This window comes from Neophocaena asiaeorientalis, unplaced genomic scaffold (genome assembly GCF_003031525.2).
Source record: "Neophocaena asiaeorientalis asiaeorientalis breed wild unplaced genomic scaffold, Neophocaena_asiaeorientalis_V1.1 scaffold204, whole genome shotgun sequence".
Taxonomy (NCBI): Eukaryota; Metazoa; Chordata; class Mammalia; order Artiodactyla; family Phocoenidae; genus Neophocaena; species Neophocaena asiaeorientalis.
Genome location: NW_020173922.1, coordinates 266,315 through 280,582, shown reverse-complemented (window position 1 = coordinate 280,582; position 14,268 = coordinate 266,315). Strand labels below are relative to the sequence as shown.

The window sequence follows — 14,268 nt, the reverse complement described above, 5'->3', positions numbered from 1 at the left end:
GGGGAAAAAATTCCAGAAAGTTTGAGAAAGCAAACCTTGAATTGGCCAAGTGCTGGCGACTATTTACATGGTATTTACATTGTATTTACAACTATTTGCTTATTATTTACATTGTATTAGATATTATAAGTAATTGAGAGATCATTTAAAGTATACTAGAGGATGTGCGTGGATTATATGTAAATACTATGACATTTTATATAAGGGACTTGAGGATGGGGTGTAGGGGCCTGGAACCAATCCTCTAGGACACCGAGGGACGACTGAAAGGCATAGGGCCTTGCTGAAATTCTACAAAACATGGTCAAGCAGAGTTTGGCCTTTGTATTTCTAGTACTGTTTGAATCTGAGAGAGAGGTATGTATAGTTCCTAAATTAGTTTACAGATAGTATACTAATCTTATGGAATTTGTACATATTTTAATCATAAGCTTGACAAAATTGTGTAGAAAATTGCGATTAATCTCTCCTAGTGAAATTTCCTTACCTGGATTTGAAGGAAACCCTTCTAATGCCTTTTCTGGTGACAGTGGTGGTGCTATTAATATTTAAAGTAAAATCAGAACATTATGAAAAAAAACTTTTTCATATTAATAGTTGTTAATATTGAAGTTAACTTGAAAATTGGCATTTAAAGTTTTGTGATTTGAATTTTAATTAACTTAGTTTGAAAGAATTAATACCACTTATATGGGGTAGTATTCAAAGTGTTTTCATGTACATTATCATAGTTAATCATTCTTAACATTCTGTGAGGCAGGTGGTATTTCCCTTATATGGAGAAGCAAACTGGCACTCAGAAAGATTGGGTTTCCCAGAATGAAATTATGGTATTTCGAAAGATGCACATTCAGGACTTACCTGGTGGTCCAGGGATTAAGACTCCGAGCTTCCACTGCAGGGGTCACAGGTTCCATTCCTGGTGGGGGAAGTTCCCCTTGCTGCATGGTGCAGCCAAAAAAAAAAAAAAAGATGCATATTCAGTTTAGATTTTTTAAATTCTAGGACAGGCACTCCATCCATTTTATCACAGCTCTACCATGCTTTGCTTCCCAAAGTTATTAATGTATTGATTCTAGAATTCTATTCTGAATAGGATTTACCTCCTTAGAATATTTTTTATTTTCTACCAGCACTACTTTTTGGAGTATTTATATCTTGTCATCTCATGTGTATTTTTTTTCCCTTATGTATATTTTTTAAAAGTTCATAACTAGGGCTTCCCTGGTGGTGCAGTGGTTGAGAGTCCGCCTGCCAATGCAGGAGACACGGGTTCGTGCCCCGGTCCGGGGGGATCCCACATGCCGCTGAGCGGCTGGGCCTGTGAGCCATGGCTGCTGAGCCTGCGCATCCGGAGCCTGTGCTCCGCAACGGGAGAGGCCACAGCAGTGAGAGGCCCGTGTACCGCAAAAAAAAAAAAAAAAAAAAAAAAGTTCATACCTAAATGACTTTGCTAAATTACTTATATTAGTTATAAATATTAAAAGCCCATGTAAATTTTTAACATATAATTTTCTTTATTTTTTAATAATAACTTTATTGAGAGAGAATACATACCATAAAGGGTACTTGTACATACACTTCTTACCTTTATAAATGTACAATTCAGTGTTTTTTTAGTTCATCATGTTGTGCAACCATAACCAATAACTCCAGAACATTTTCATTACCCCCAAAAGAAACCCAGTACTTATTAGCAGCCACTCCCCATTTCACCTTCCCCCCAATCTGACAACCACTAATCTATTTACTCTAAAGACTTGCCTATTCTGGACATTTCATAAAAATGGAGTTGTCCTTATGAGTTTAATGGGGCAAGGCTTTCAGAAGTTATTTGTAATCTGAGAATTTCTGTTCCATTACACCCTTTGCACTGATTTTCATGTTACTTGAGTAGATCACTTTTCTAATCTGCTTAGCAACTTTTCCTGTTTGGTGTTCATGCAATAAATAAATCTGCTGACGTGTATATGTTTCCTTGTTCTTGACCTTTGCTTTTCACATGTCTTAATAGTGTGTTCATGGTGTTGTGTAACCTGTTCTCAGGGCTCAGGTATCTGTTTGTGGCTAAGTAACTTTTATTCTTACTTGGCATTTTTACCTCTACTTTATTGTTTTTAACATCTTTATTGGAGTATAATTGCTTTGCAATGGTGTGTTAGTCTCTGCTGTATAACAAAGTGAATCAGCTATACATATACATATATCCCCATATCTCCTTCCTCTTGCATCTCCCTCCCACCCTCACTATCCCACCCCTCTAGGTGGACACAAAGCACCAAGCTGATCTCCCTGTGCTATGCAGCTGCTTCCCACTAACTATGGGTTTTACATTTGGTAGTGTATCTATGTCCATACCACTCTCTCACTTTGTCCCAGCTTATCCTGCCCCCCCGCACCGTCCTCAAGTCCATTCTCTATGTTGGCGTCTTTATCCCTGTCCTGCCCCTAGGTTCATCAGAACTTTTTAAAAAATTTTTTTTAGATTCCATGTATATGTGTTAACGTACAGTATTTGTTTTTCTCTTTCTGACTTACATCACTCCCTCTACTTTAAAATGACTGATGACTCCTAGCTTAAGGAGTTTCTGTTTAAGGATCTCAGAAACCGTGACTTTATAGAAATGTAAATATCTCATTAATTTCTAAAGAAGAGTTTCCCCATATATGTTATTAAATTAGTTATCTTGGGACAAATTATACAAAAGCAAATTGGTACCATCCTTATGCAAAAAAATCCATTTACCTGCATGGCTTACCCACTCTACCCTCCCTGAGTCCTTGTGACTCTCACCTACCAACAGTCATCTTCAGTAAGGATTTTGCCACTTGATTCACAGTCTTGCTTTCTAAAACACTACCCTCCAATCTTCTAGATGATTCCACTGCCTGTCAGTGTGGAATAGCCCAGCTTCCCGAATCCTTCACCCCTAATTCTCTTCAGCTGCCCATGCCAGAGCCAGGCCTTGGAGCTGGCCACCACCCAGACCCAATCCTTTCTTGAATTCTGAACCCCACATTTTCCTCCACTGTGCAGACACAATTCTGACCCACCTTTCACTTCTCGCACCCTTTTACTACATCTACACCTGCTATTTAGCTAAAGACTCTTCCCCTATTCTTCCATTTCTATTCTGTGAGGAGCCTGCCTTTGATCCCCACCCCATTCCATGCGCTATCTGTGTTTATACCTTATCCACTCAGACTGAACTTCTGATCAGATTACTTCAGTCTCTGTTGCTAGTACTGTCAAATTCCTGCTCCCCTATCTTTTTTTCATTTGCTGTTCTGGAATTCCCTAAACCCCATTCGCTCCTTGTTCTCTAAGGCTGAGCATTGCTTGGGGTGGGGGGGTGAGGGATAGAAATCAGTACAGATTGGTACTGCTGTGAATGTTTTTCAACCCTAGCAACTGGCTCTTTTTATTTATTTATTTATTTATTTATTTTTGGCTGCGTTGGGTCTTTGTTGCTGTGTGAGGGCTTTCTCTAGTTGTGGTGAGCGGGGGCTACTCTTCGTTGTGGTGCGCAGTCTTCTCATTGGGGTGCCTTCTCTTGTTGCAGAACACGGGTTCTAGGCATGCGGGCTTCAGTAGTTGTGGCATGTGGGCTCAGTAGTTGTGGCTCATGGGCTCTAGAGCGCAGGCTCAGTAGCTGTGGCGCACGGGCTTAGTTGCTCCGCGGCATGTGGGATCTTCCCAGACCAGCGCTCGAACCCGCGTCTCCTGCATTGGCAGGCGGATTCTTAACCACTGCGCCACCAGGGAAGTCCCTGGCTCTTTTTAGCAATCTTTTAATTCGATCTTTTCCCCACAGTAGCTTTTCTTTTTTTTTTTTTTAATTTAATTTAATTTTGGCTGTGTTGGGTCTTCGTTGCTGTGCAGGCTTTCTCTAGTTGCGGTGAGCGGGGGCTACTCTTTGTTGCGGTGCACAGGCTTCTCATCGTGGTGGCTTCTCTTGTTGCAGAGCACGGGATCCAGGCGCGCAGGCTCAGTAGTTACACCCCTTCTTCATCTTTCCTGGCCTTCCTTCCTTCTCATCTTAGAGAAGGAGTGTGCTCTCTGCCCAGGCTCCTCTTGAGACTTTGACCCTTTTGGTTAATTCCTTCTCTTTCTCATCTTTAACCTCTTCCTTGTCACTAGCTCCTTCCTTTCAATTTATCAACATTCTCAAGCCTCACCCTTCCTTAAGAAGAAAACCTCATTTCCCTCATCCCATTTCAAACTTTTTGAAAGAAGAATTTCCTAGGACTTCCCTGGTGGCGCAGTGGTCGAGAGTCTGCCTGCCGATGCAGGGGACACGGGTTCGTGCCCCGGTCCGGGAAGATCCCACATGCCGCAGAACGGCTGGACCCGTGAGCCATGGCTGCTGAGCCTGCGTGTCCGGAGCCTGTGCTCCGCAACGGGAGAGGCCACAACAGTGAGAGGCCTGCGTACCGCAAAAAAAAAATAAAAAAGAAAAAGAATGAAAGAAGAATTTCCTCACTGCCTCCACCTGTTAACCTCCTGTCCCATTCTCTTCTCAATAATGACAGAAGCCAGGTTTTAAATATTGATACTTACTTTGTACATTGTATCTCATTTGCTCTTAAAACACCCTGAGAGATTTTAACTTGTTCAAGGTCACACAGCTCTGCTGTGCTTTAAGTACCGGCCATAGGCTCTCCTGTACTACCACTCCACTGCAGGCTACTCATGCTGCCAACTGTTGTCTCCTTGTCACCAAAGCTAGCTGTGACATCTCTGCATTTAATGTGGCTAACTTCTTTCCTTGCCTCTCTCTTCTAGTTCTTTTACCCTTCCTGGGTTCTTTTGGTTCTTCCATCTATATCTGTCCCTCAAGTGAGAATTAATTTCTTTCATAGCATTTGGCTGGTGCTGGAGGCAAGGAGACTTTAGCAGAGATAGTGGGAGAACATTCTGATGCTGGGAAGGATAATGAGCAGAGGTTTTAAGGTAGTAAAGTCCAGGTCGCCAGTGGTGAATGGCAAGCAGTTTACTTTGGTCTGGGGAAAGCTACAAGTAGGGAAGTAATATGTATTAAACTTAGAAAGGTAGCTAAGAGTGGAATGTGGAATACGGGCCTAGGAGTTTGATTGTATCATTTCTCAGCTCACAAACCTCCAGTGACTCTCCATCCACAAGCATAGCGTGGCCATATAATTTAACCTCAATCAGGACCCTTTTGAGAGTGAGAGGAAGCACTGTTAATAATTACACTGAAATAACTTTGCTGAGACTATCCCCAGCAAACTGGGAGTTATAGTCACCCTGACTATGCAACAAGTCCAAGATGACATTTTGGGGAAGCTACTCTGGAGAGCATGTACAGATGGGTAGAAACACATTTTGATGTTAAGATGGTAGTTTTGGAAAGTGACAATAAGGCTTTTGACTAGGTGGCTCCTGTGAGCATCAAAGAAAGCTTGAGCCTTCAGTGCAGAAATTGTTAGAACTAAGGAATGACTGGGTGTTGGATGTGAGGGAGAGGAAGGAATTACATGTCAGAGTCATGAGCTGGAGTTATTAAAAAATGGGTATGTAATGACTTAAATAAATTTAAACCTTTAAAACTATTGTTATAAAGCTTTAGAGAGCCAATGCAATGTAAGGGAAAGGGGATGGACGTGGAAGTTCAACTCATGTTTGAAACTCAGTTGTGCCTATCAAACTTAGTTGTGCCTATCATTAATAGTTGAGTTTTACTTACTGTAACTTCAGCTTCTTCTGTAAAATGCGAACAATAATATATGTACTCTGAAAGGTTGTTGGGGTATTTAGTGGTGATATCTGTAAAGTGTCTAGTACTGTGGGCCATGTAGTAGAAGAAATAATAACAGCAGCTAAAATTAAATGCTTCCTCCATGCAAAATACTAAATGCTTTGCGTGTAGTAATCAATTTTCACAATAACCATCTCAGGTAATATTGTCATCCCCATTTTACAGATGAGGAAAGTGAAGTAACTTACCTAAAGTAGATAGTAAAGTCCTAGCACCAGAGCTCCTGCTCTTAACCTCTAGACCATAATGCTCGTTCAATAAATGGTAGCTGATATTTTTTGTTTGTTTTGCTTTGTTTTATTAAGTTGAAAGGCGAATTCAGCATCGTTTCTTATGTTCATATATTAAAAGTAGCAGGCATGAAGACCTAATGTCTAAATTTAGTCTCAGATTTGTTTATCAATCTGGCTTCTGCATCACTAATTAGCACCAGTTGATTTTTTACTCTCAGTTTGCGGTCCCCTAACCCCAGTCATATTATCTAACAATTCCCGACTTTTTGCTGTACCCATTCAGGCTAAACACCATCTAAGAAACCTTTCCTTAGCTGTACCCTGGTGTCACCATAGAACTATGGAAATAGGACTTCGGATGTAGAGACAAGCAGGACTGGTTTTCTCTTTTTTCATACAAAATATAAAGTGCATTTGTGAGCAAACCATAACCTCTTTCTGTTGGTATGCACATAAATACCTCATATCTCTGTTATTTATTTTTATTATTTTGTTTTTATGCTCTTATGATCATTACTCCCCTGGTAGCTTAGGACTTAGAGTATGGGCATTTTTTTCCCCTTGTGTTTGAATGAGTCTTGAAACTCTATAGGGTGAGTTGTTACCATTTTAGATAATATCCTATTCAGTTTTAACATTTTTCAGTTTAATTGCATTTGTGTAGCTAATTTATCACTGTATAATCTTTTTGAGAGAAAGAGCCATGTTTGTCATCAATATTTGTATTCCCCATGATGTCTAGCTCCAGACTTTGGATGTAATATGAACTAGGTAAATATATATTAAATTAAATTAAATATCTCAACACACCACTGCTTTATTTGATTCTCTACAGTGAAAATTATTACGATTCCCTTTGAAAAGCATATACCTCAGAATCTTCAGAAAAGACAAGCCACCTGTATATATTTTCTCTGACTTTAAGTTTCAATTTCTATATGACCTAAAATGATAATAGTAGAAGGAGGTGTAATTTTCAACTTGAGTAAAATGAGAACTTCTAAGATAATAGATTCTTATATATTTATGTTGCTGTTGTAGTTCTCATTCTTGTGACACTGACAAATGAAACTATTCATAGTTTGCCAGTCACTCTGTCTTAATCAGGAATCAACTGATTGCAAGAACAAAATTCTGCTTACGCTAATTCAAGTAAGAAGTTAATAGAAGAGGGGAGAATCTATTGCCAGGATCCAGGGGATTTCCTAGTAAACACTGCTAGGCCTTGTACAGACTGGAGGTAGGCTGTCTCTTTTCTCTGTTTCTGACTCTCAAGGTGATGTGCTCTCAACATCTTACCCTCTAGGAATATTGAGTTTGGTGGGCCCATCTGTGTCCAGCTTGGCAGCCCACTGGAGGGAGAGGCAGTTATAGAAAGCAGTGTTGTGTGTCATACTTAGTCTGAAGAATATCAAAGATAGCACAACCCTTCAAACTTTTTGGACTTGGCCCAAGTTTGGGGCCTGGGTTTTTTTGTTCAGCTCTAGAAAATGAACTTTGTTGATCTGAAAGCATATTTTTGTATAAGTGATTTTTTTTCTAAAGAGGCTTTTTTTCTCTTATTTTCCATATTAGCTATATTAGTTTATCAAGTACATGTCAAGTAAATGCTGAATTGAACTATGCTCTGTATTTTCTACTGTGATTTAATCTTTTTTTTTTTTTTTTTACATTTAGTAACATGATTAAAATTTGAAAAATGCAGAAAGATAACAAACCCAGAAATTTACTGTCTGGTACCAACTGCTACAAAAGAACAAAAGAAAAAGAAAAAGGGTTTTTACTCCACATAGGTAAAATCAGACTCGGAAATTTATTTCATGATCAATTTCCTTTCTTCTCCTCTTTTCTCCCTTCTCTCCCGTCCCCCACTCCAAGGTTTTGGTAAATATTTCATATGCCATAGATACTATATTTAATTTACTATTGAACATAGATTATTTCTAAAAATTTTCTTATGGAACACTTTGATGAACATCTTTATACATAAGCTTTTCCATATTTAGGACAATTTCTAAAAGTAGAATTCTTGGGTCAAATGGTATCAACAGATACATTATTGTCAAATTGGTTTTGAAAAAGATTTGTACCAATTTATACTGCCACTAATAATGCTTCTTTTACCACATTTTTTCTAGTCTTGACTGTTATAATTTTTTCATGTTTGCTACTTTGAGGGGCAAAGAATGGTCTCTACTTGGTATTTTAATGACATTTTGTTTTTTATTCATCAGTGTAGATCAGGTTAGACTGGCATGGAAAAGAGTGTTTAATTCTTTGTAGTAAGGTTGTAGGATTATTTACTCACAGTTGATGTTTAATGTTGTTGGTGTTTAATGTTGACTACTAAATTCAAAACACTTTTTTTTCCAGACCCTATAAGATTTGGCTATGTCCTTCATATTTGACTGGATTTACAGTGGTTTCAGCAGTGTGCTACAGTTTTTAGGTAATGTTGGCCCTTTGTTCTCTTTTGTTATCCCATTTAATCCTACTTATATAAAAGTGTCTTTTATTTGTACAGAGCCTCTTTGTATGTAACCCAGTAGTTACAAATGTGGGCTCTGGAATCATACAAACATGTTCAATTACTCATTATACCTGTTGCAAAGTAATCTTAGACAAACTCTTTTCTCCACTTTAGCCTTAATTTCCTTATCTGTAAAATAATAATAATTCCTATCTTTTAAGGTTGTTGATAAGCATATTATTAACAGGAATAGCTACCATTTATTAGCCAGTTTGCACAAGAGCTTTACATGCTTTACCTCATGTAATCCTCACCGGAATCCAATGCATTGTTTCTTTTTTTATTATTATTATAAAAATGCATGTTCCATAAAGTACCTCATATATTATAAATGGCATTTTATAACCTACTAAATGAGTCTTGTTTACCCAGCAATTCTGACTAGTGATTTTCCTCTCTTTATAGATTTTAAAGATAGGAAAACTCTTTGCTTCCCATTCTTTTATTGACACCCTTGACTTGTCACATTTTTCGGTGAAACAGGCTTTTTTTTCCCCCTGAACCAGGCTTTTGATTAACTTTTATGTTAGGATATGCACAATTTTATTATTGCAATAATTAATGAAAATATTTCTAGTCTCCTATTTTCAAATTTTGTCCTAAGTTTAGTCTCCTTATAACCATCATCTTGTAAACTGGCAGAAAGAGAAGCATTTCATGTAATTACAGAGTGGTCAACATAGTTCTAAACTGGCCACAACCATACTTATGGAATGATATCTCCTATATAAATATTTCTTTCTCCACAAACATAATATTGACTGAGGAAATAAATTTTGATTGGGAAATATAAATTTTGTTTGACTACTATATATTGAAAGGATAAAAATGTAAGATCAAATTTTGTCACTGTATTTTTATTTCTTAGTTGAACCTTAGTTGCAAATTTTTAAAAACCCAGAGTGGTTTTTTTTCTTTTTAAAAATATAATTCCTCACATTATTTTATACTGTTGCTCTACTACAGGTCAAATGTCAGATCTCTCTATACTACCTCCAAGAGAATTCTTAAATCTTTTTATCAGACTGAAATATTTTGTCACATATTTGCAAGAACTGGGTCAGAAATAGAGGCTTTTAAACTTTATTTTGCTGGGGCTTTGGGTTATAACATGTTGGAATCTATATCTCAGTTTATAGAACAATGAATCTATGCTGAATTATGTTGAAAAGGCAAAATAGATTGCATCACAATCAGGAACAAGAAGGTTAATAGTGCTAACTTTAGGAAGCAGTATAGAGAAATGAAAATGAACCAAAGCTTTGGGATCAAACATAGGTTCAAATCTCAGATCTGACTTCGGCATTTGAGCAAGTTAACTCTGAGCCTTCATTTCCCCTCTGTAAAAAAGAGGATAATAATGCTACTTCACAGAGTTGAGGATTAAGTGAAATGTTTGCAGGTGCTTAACAGTGCCTACCACAAAATAAGAATTTAGTCCAACTCAGTTTAAAGATTAAATGCTGTAGTTGTTCCCTTTTAGTATATTATCCTGTACACTTTTACTATTTAAAAGTTAGGGTGGTAGGGACTTCCCTGGTGGCACAGTGGATAGGAATCTTCCTGCCAATACAGGGTACACGGGTTTGATCCCTGGTCTGGGAGGATCTCATGTGCCGTGGAGCAACTAAACCCGTGCGCCACAACTACTGAGCCCACGTGCCACAACTACTGAGCCTGCGCTCTAGAGCCCACGCTCCGCAACACGAGAAGCCACCGCAATGAGAAACCCGCGCACCACAACGAAGAGTAGCTCCCGCTCGCCACAACTAGAGAAAGCCCGTGCACAGCAACAAAGACCCAACGCAGCCAAAAATAAATAAAATATTAAAAAAAAAAAGGGTGGTAAGATTGAGTGTGTTGGTTAGAAACAGTCTGTATAGAAATCTTTTAAGAAATAGAAATGTTTATTTAAGGAGATTATTAGTCAGATTTATAATTAAAGGAGAGATGTAGTATCCCAGCTCAAGTAAATATGGAAAACAATCTTCTCTTTAGGATTGGAATTGTTGGTCAGTATGTGATCAAAAGATTAGGACTTAAATAATTTACTTCTTAAACTTAAATGTGGGTAAAGAACTAGATGTTATTTTGGCACGAACTTATTAGAAAATGGATGGCCTGAATCTGTAATTGCCTAATGTCTTAAAAATTTCATTTATTGTTTTTTGAGCTGCTGCTGCATTCCCTGTCCTCATGGAATTCCATGGGTATTAGACAATTAAAGACATGAAAAATAAATTTCAATACCACTACACACCTATTAGAATGCCCCAAATCCAGATTCTGACAACACCAAATACTAGTGAGGATGTGAAACAACAGAAACTCTCATTCATTGCTGGTGGGAATGAAAAAATGGTACAGCCACTTCGGAAGACAGTTTGTTGGTTTCTTATAAAACTAGACATACTCTTACCATTCAATCCAGCAATTGTGCTCCTTGGTATTTACCCAAAGGAGTTGAAAACTTACATCCACCTGTAAACCTACGTCCACCCGAAAACCTGCACACAGGTGTTTGAGGCAGCTTTCGTCATAACTGCCAAAACTTGGAAGCAACCAAGGTGTCCTCTAGTGGGTGAATGGATAAACTATGGTATAGCCAGACAATGGAATATTATTCAGCACTAAAAAGAAACGGACTATCAAGCCATGAAAATACATGGAGGAAACTAAAATGCATATTACTGAGTGAAAGAAGCCAATCTGAAAAGGCTACATACTGAGTGATTCCAACTACATGACATGCTATGACATTCTAGAAGAGGCAAAAATATGGAGACAATAAAAAGATCAGTGGTTGCTGGGCCTTGGGTGGGATGGGATGTATAGGCAGAGCACAGAGGACTTTTTAGGGTGGTGAAAATACTCTGTATACTGTTGAATATGTGTCATTAAACTTTTGTCCTCTTGGGGGAGGATATGTATGTGTGGGGACAGAGGTATATGTGAAATCTCTGTACATTCCTTTCAGTTTTGTTGTAAACCTAAAAGTGCTCTAAGAAAAGTCTTTAAAATACACACACACACACACACACACACACATATATGTATAGCTCAATATGGAACTTTGCAGTAAATGCCAGTCTACTGTAAATTGGTCAATGCTGTCTTTATCTGTTTATCCCTTTATCAATGCTTGACTGATATATTTAAAATTATGTGCTTGGATATTTTTGTTGTTGCTTAGTGTTATGCAATCATGTGAATAGTTTAACCGTATTCTCAGGGAAATTTGACAGTGAACTAAACGTTTTTACTGAAAAAAAACTCACTGTAATTTTTATTGTCAAAAATAGTTAATTTATTTTTATCTGTGGAAAAATACTCTTTAATTTTTCTTGTGGTCTAGCTTCATAAATACATGATGTCATGTATTTTATGAGTGTTTCTCTAGTAGAGGACACAGATATTTATCAAGGGATAAACTAAAATAAAAGAGGATTTAAGATAAATTGTCAAGGGAATTGGCATTTTGGCATTGCAAGATAAGTTTAGGTCACACACATTTATTGATCGGGGCAAAGTTTAGTTTTATAATGATTTGACTTCCCAAATCATAATAAATTTAAAATAGCTCTTCAAAACTAAAAATAGGTTAGATATCCAAGCTTTTTCAGGCCAGTTTATAAAATATTAAAAGTTCAAAGGGTTAATAAGTGTTTATCAGAAATCTGGGGTAATTAGGAAAAGTATCTAACTAAATTGTGAATATTATATTATACTTTTATTTAAAGTCATTTTATTTGTGTAGTCTGTCAGATATCACTTTGACTAATCATAGCTCTTATTCTGCAGGATTATATAAGAAAACTGGTAAATTGGTATTTCTTGGATTGGATAATGCGGGAAAAACAACATTGCTACACATGCTAAAAGATGATAGACTTGGACAACATGTCCCAACGTTACATCCCAGTAAGTATATTCTCCCATACAATATATTACTTGATCAAGTGATACCAATTCATAGGCCCTAACCAAAAGGTTTTGTTTGTTTTTTTGGTGGATAAATTATGATCAGGTCATTTCACCTGTTCTTAAAATAGTATAGTAAATAATAAGTGACCCAACTCTAGGGAGTATATTTAGATCTTGAAATAATACTCATATCTTCTTATCAGTTAGTATACCATTGTCCAGCTAGAGGAATTAAAAAGTTATTGCCTCAGGGATTATGATACTATTCAACAACATATTGCTTAGGTTATAAATAGTCACCATTAGCTTGTTACATAACCTAAATTTCTTTCAAATTTTAGAACTGTACTATTTTAATCATTATTCAATGGACAGATTATAGTCTTATACTTTGCTGGTAGCTCTCAACTTGTTAACCAGTTATTTTTCCAGTCCTAACAACCTGAACTATTTCTAATATAAAGACCATAGAATTATTCCAAAAAACAGGGCATGTATTGATACACTTATAGAAAGGTTTTTGGTTTTTGGTGTTCTTTTTGGCCGCACCCCACGGCTTGCAGGGTCTTAGTTCCCCAACCAGGGACTGAACCTGGGCCCACAGCAGTGAAAGCACCGAGTTGTAACCACTGGACAGCCAGGGAATTCCCTAGAAAGTTTTAAAATAATTAAAAAATAATTTACTGTGCTTCCTTTTAGAAAGACTACCTGAAAGACTATAATGATTCTATAAATCACTTAATACGTATCATCCTGTATATAAGATTATGTAATAGGTACTGTTTGAGAAAGTAAAGTTAATGTTAAAGTGATAAAATTATTAGAAACAGAAGTCTAATCTTAAAATACCTGTGAACTTACTTTTACTGTTGAAAAGATGATGAATCAAGTACACAGAGAGTTTAAAGACAAGTTAATCCATAGATTAATTATGAAATAATGAGTGTTGGCCTTAGTAATGAGTATAAAATTGAGAACTGGACTAAAAAGTAGATAATATGATAGTTAATTTAGTTCAGTAAATACACAAAGAACAAGGAAGGAAAACAGAGCAAAACAAATTACCATTTTGTGTCTAAAGCTGTTAGTGAGTGAAGTTGGAAAAGGAAGATTTTGTAAAATTGATACTTTTTTTTATATTAGGAGAGGAAAGTGGGGCTTGACAAATAAGATTCTGATACAAGAACAATACTGTTAAAGAAAAATGATCATGGTGAAATTGAGTACACAAAATTATCTGCAAAAGCAATAGAAATGGAAGAGATTACACAGTGGTCTTATATTAGGTGTAAGTCATTTTAAAAATTTTATGATGTTGCCCTTTTTAATTTATTCAACAAATATTTTTTGAGCACCTGCTCTATGGCAGACATTGTTCTAAGTACTAGGAGTAAAAGCAGTGGCACAAAACAGATGCTATCTCAACCTTCCTGTGGCTCACATTCATTTCAACTAATATTTTTAAATTAATCAAAAAACATATGTGTACTCACTTCGGCAGCACATATACTAAAATTGGAATGATACAGAGAAGATTAGCATGGCCCCTGCACAAGAATGACACAAATTCGTGAAGCATTCCATATTTTTAAGAATGAAATTAAAAATACTCTCTAACATCATATACAAAAATAAACTCAAAATGGGTTAAAGACCTAAATGTAAGGCTGGATAACCATAAAACGCTTAGAGGAAAACATAGGCAGAACACTCTCTGACATAAATCTCAGCAATATCTTTTTTTTTTATTAATTAATTAATTTATTTATTTTTGGCTGTGTTGGGTCTTTGTTGCTACACG

General features: G+C 36.8%; 1 protein-coding gene and 1 non-coding gene across 4 annotated transcripts in view; both read left to right on the top strand.

Annotated features, from left to right (window-relative positions):
- The window catches only part of SAR1B (secretion associated Ras related GTPase 1B), a 31,280-nt gene that overhangs the window by 2,023 nt on the left and 14,989 nt on the right, over positions 1-14,268 (top strand). For 2 of the 3 annotated variants that reach the window (XM_024752294.1, XM_024752292.1), the window contains exons 2-3: positions 8,387-8,462; positions 12,345-12,464. In XM_024752294.1, coding sequence (XP_024608062.1) covers positions 8,405-8,462; positions 12,345-12,464 — 178 coding nt within the window. In that variant the 5' untranslated portion in view covers positions 8,387-8,404. Of the gene's footprint in view, positions 1-7,690; positions 7,807-8,386; positions 8,463-12,344; positions 12,465-14,268 lie in introns of all 3 variants that reach the window. The other variant, XM_024752293.1, reaches the window with a different exon arrangement.
- LOC112404503 (U6 spliceosomal RNA) lies at positions 13,953-14,057 on the top strand. Its single transcript, XR_003004108.1, has one exon. It is a non-coding gene; the product is annotated as a U6 spliceosomal RNA (small nuclear RNA).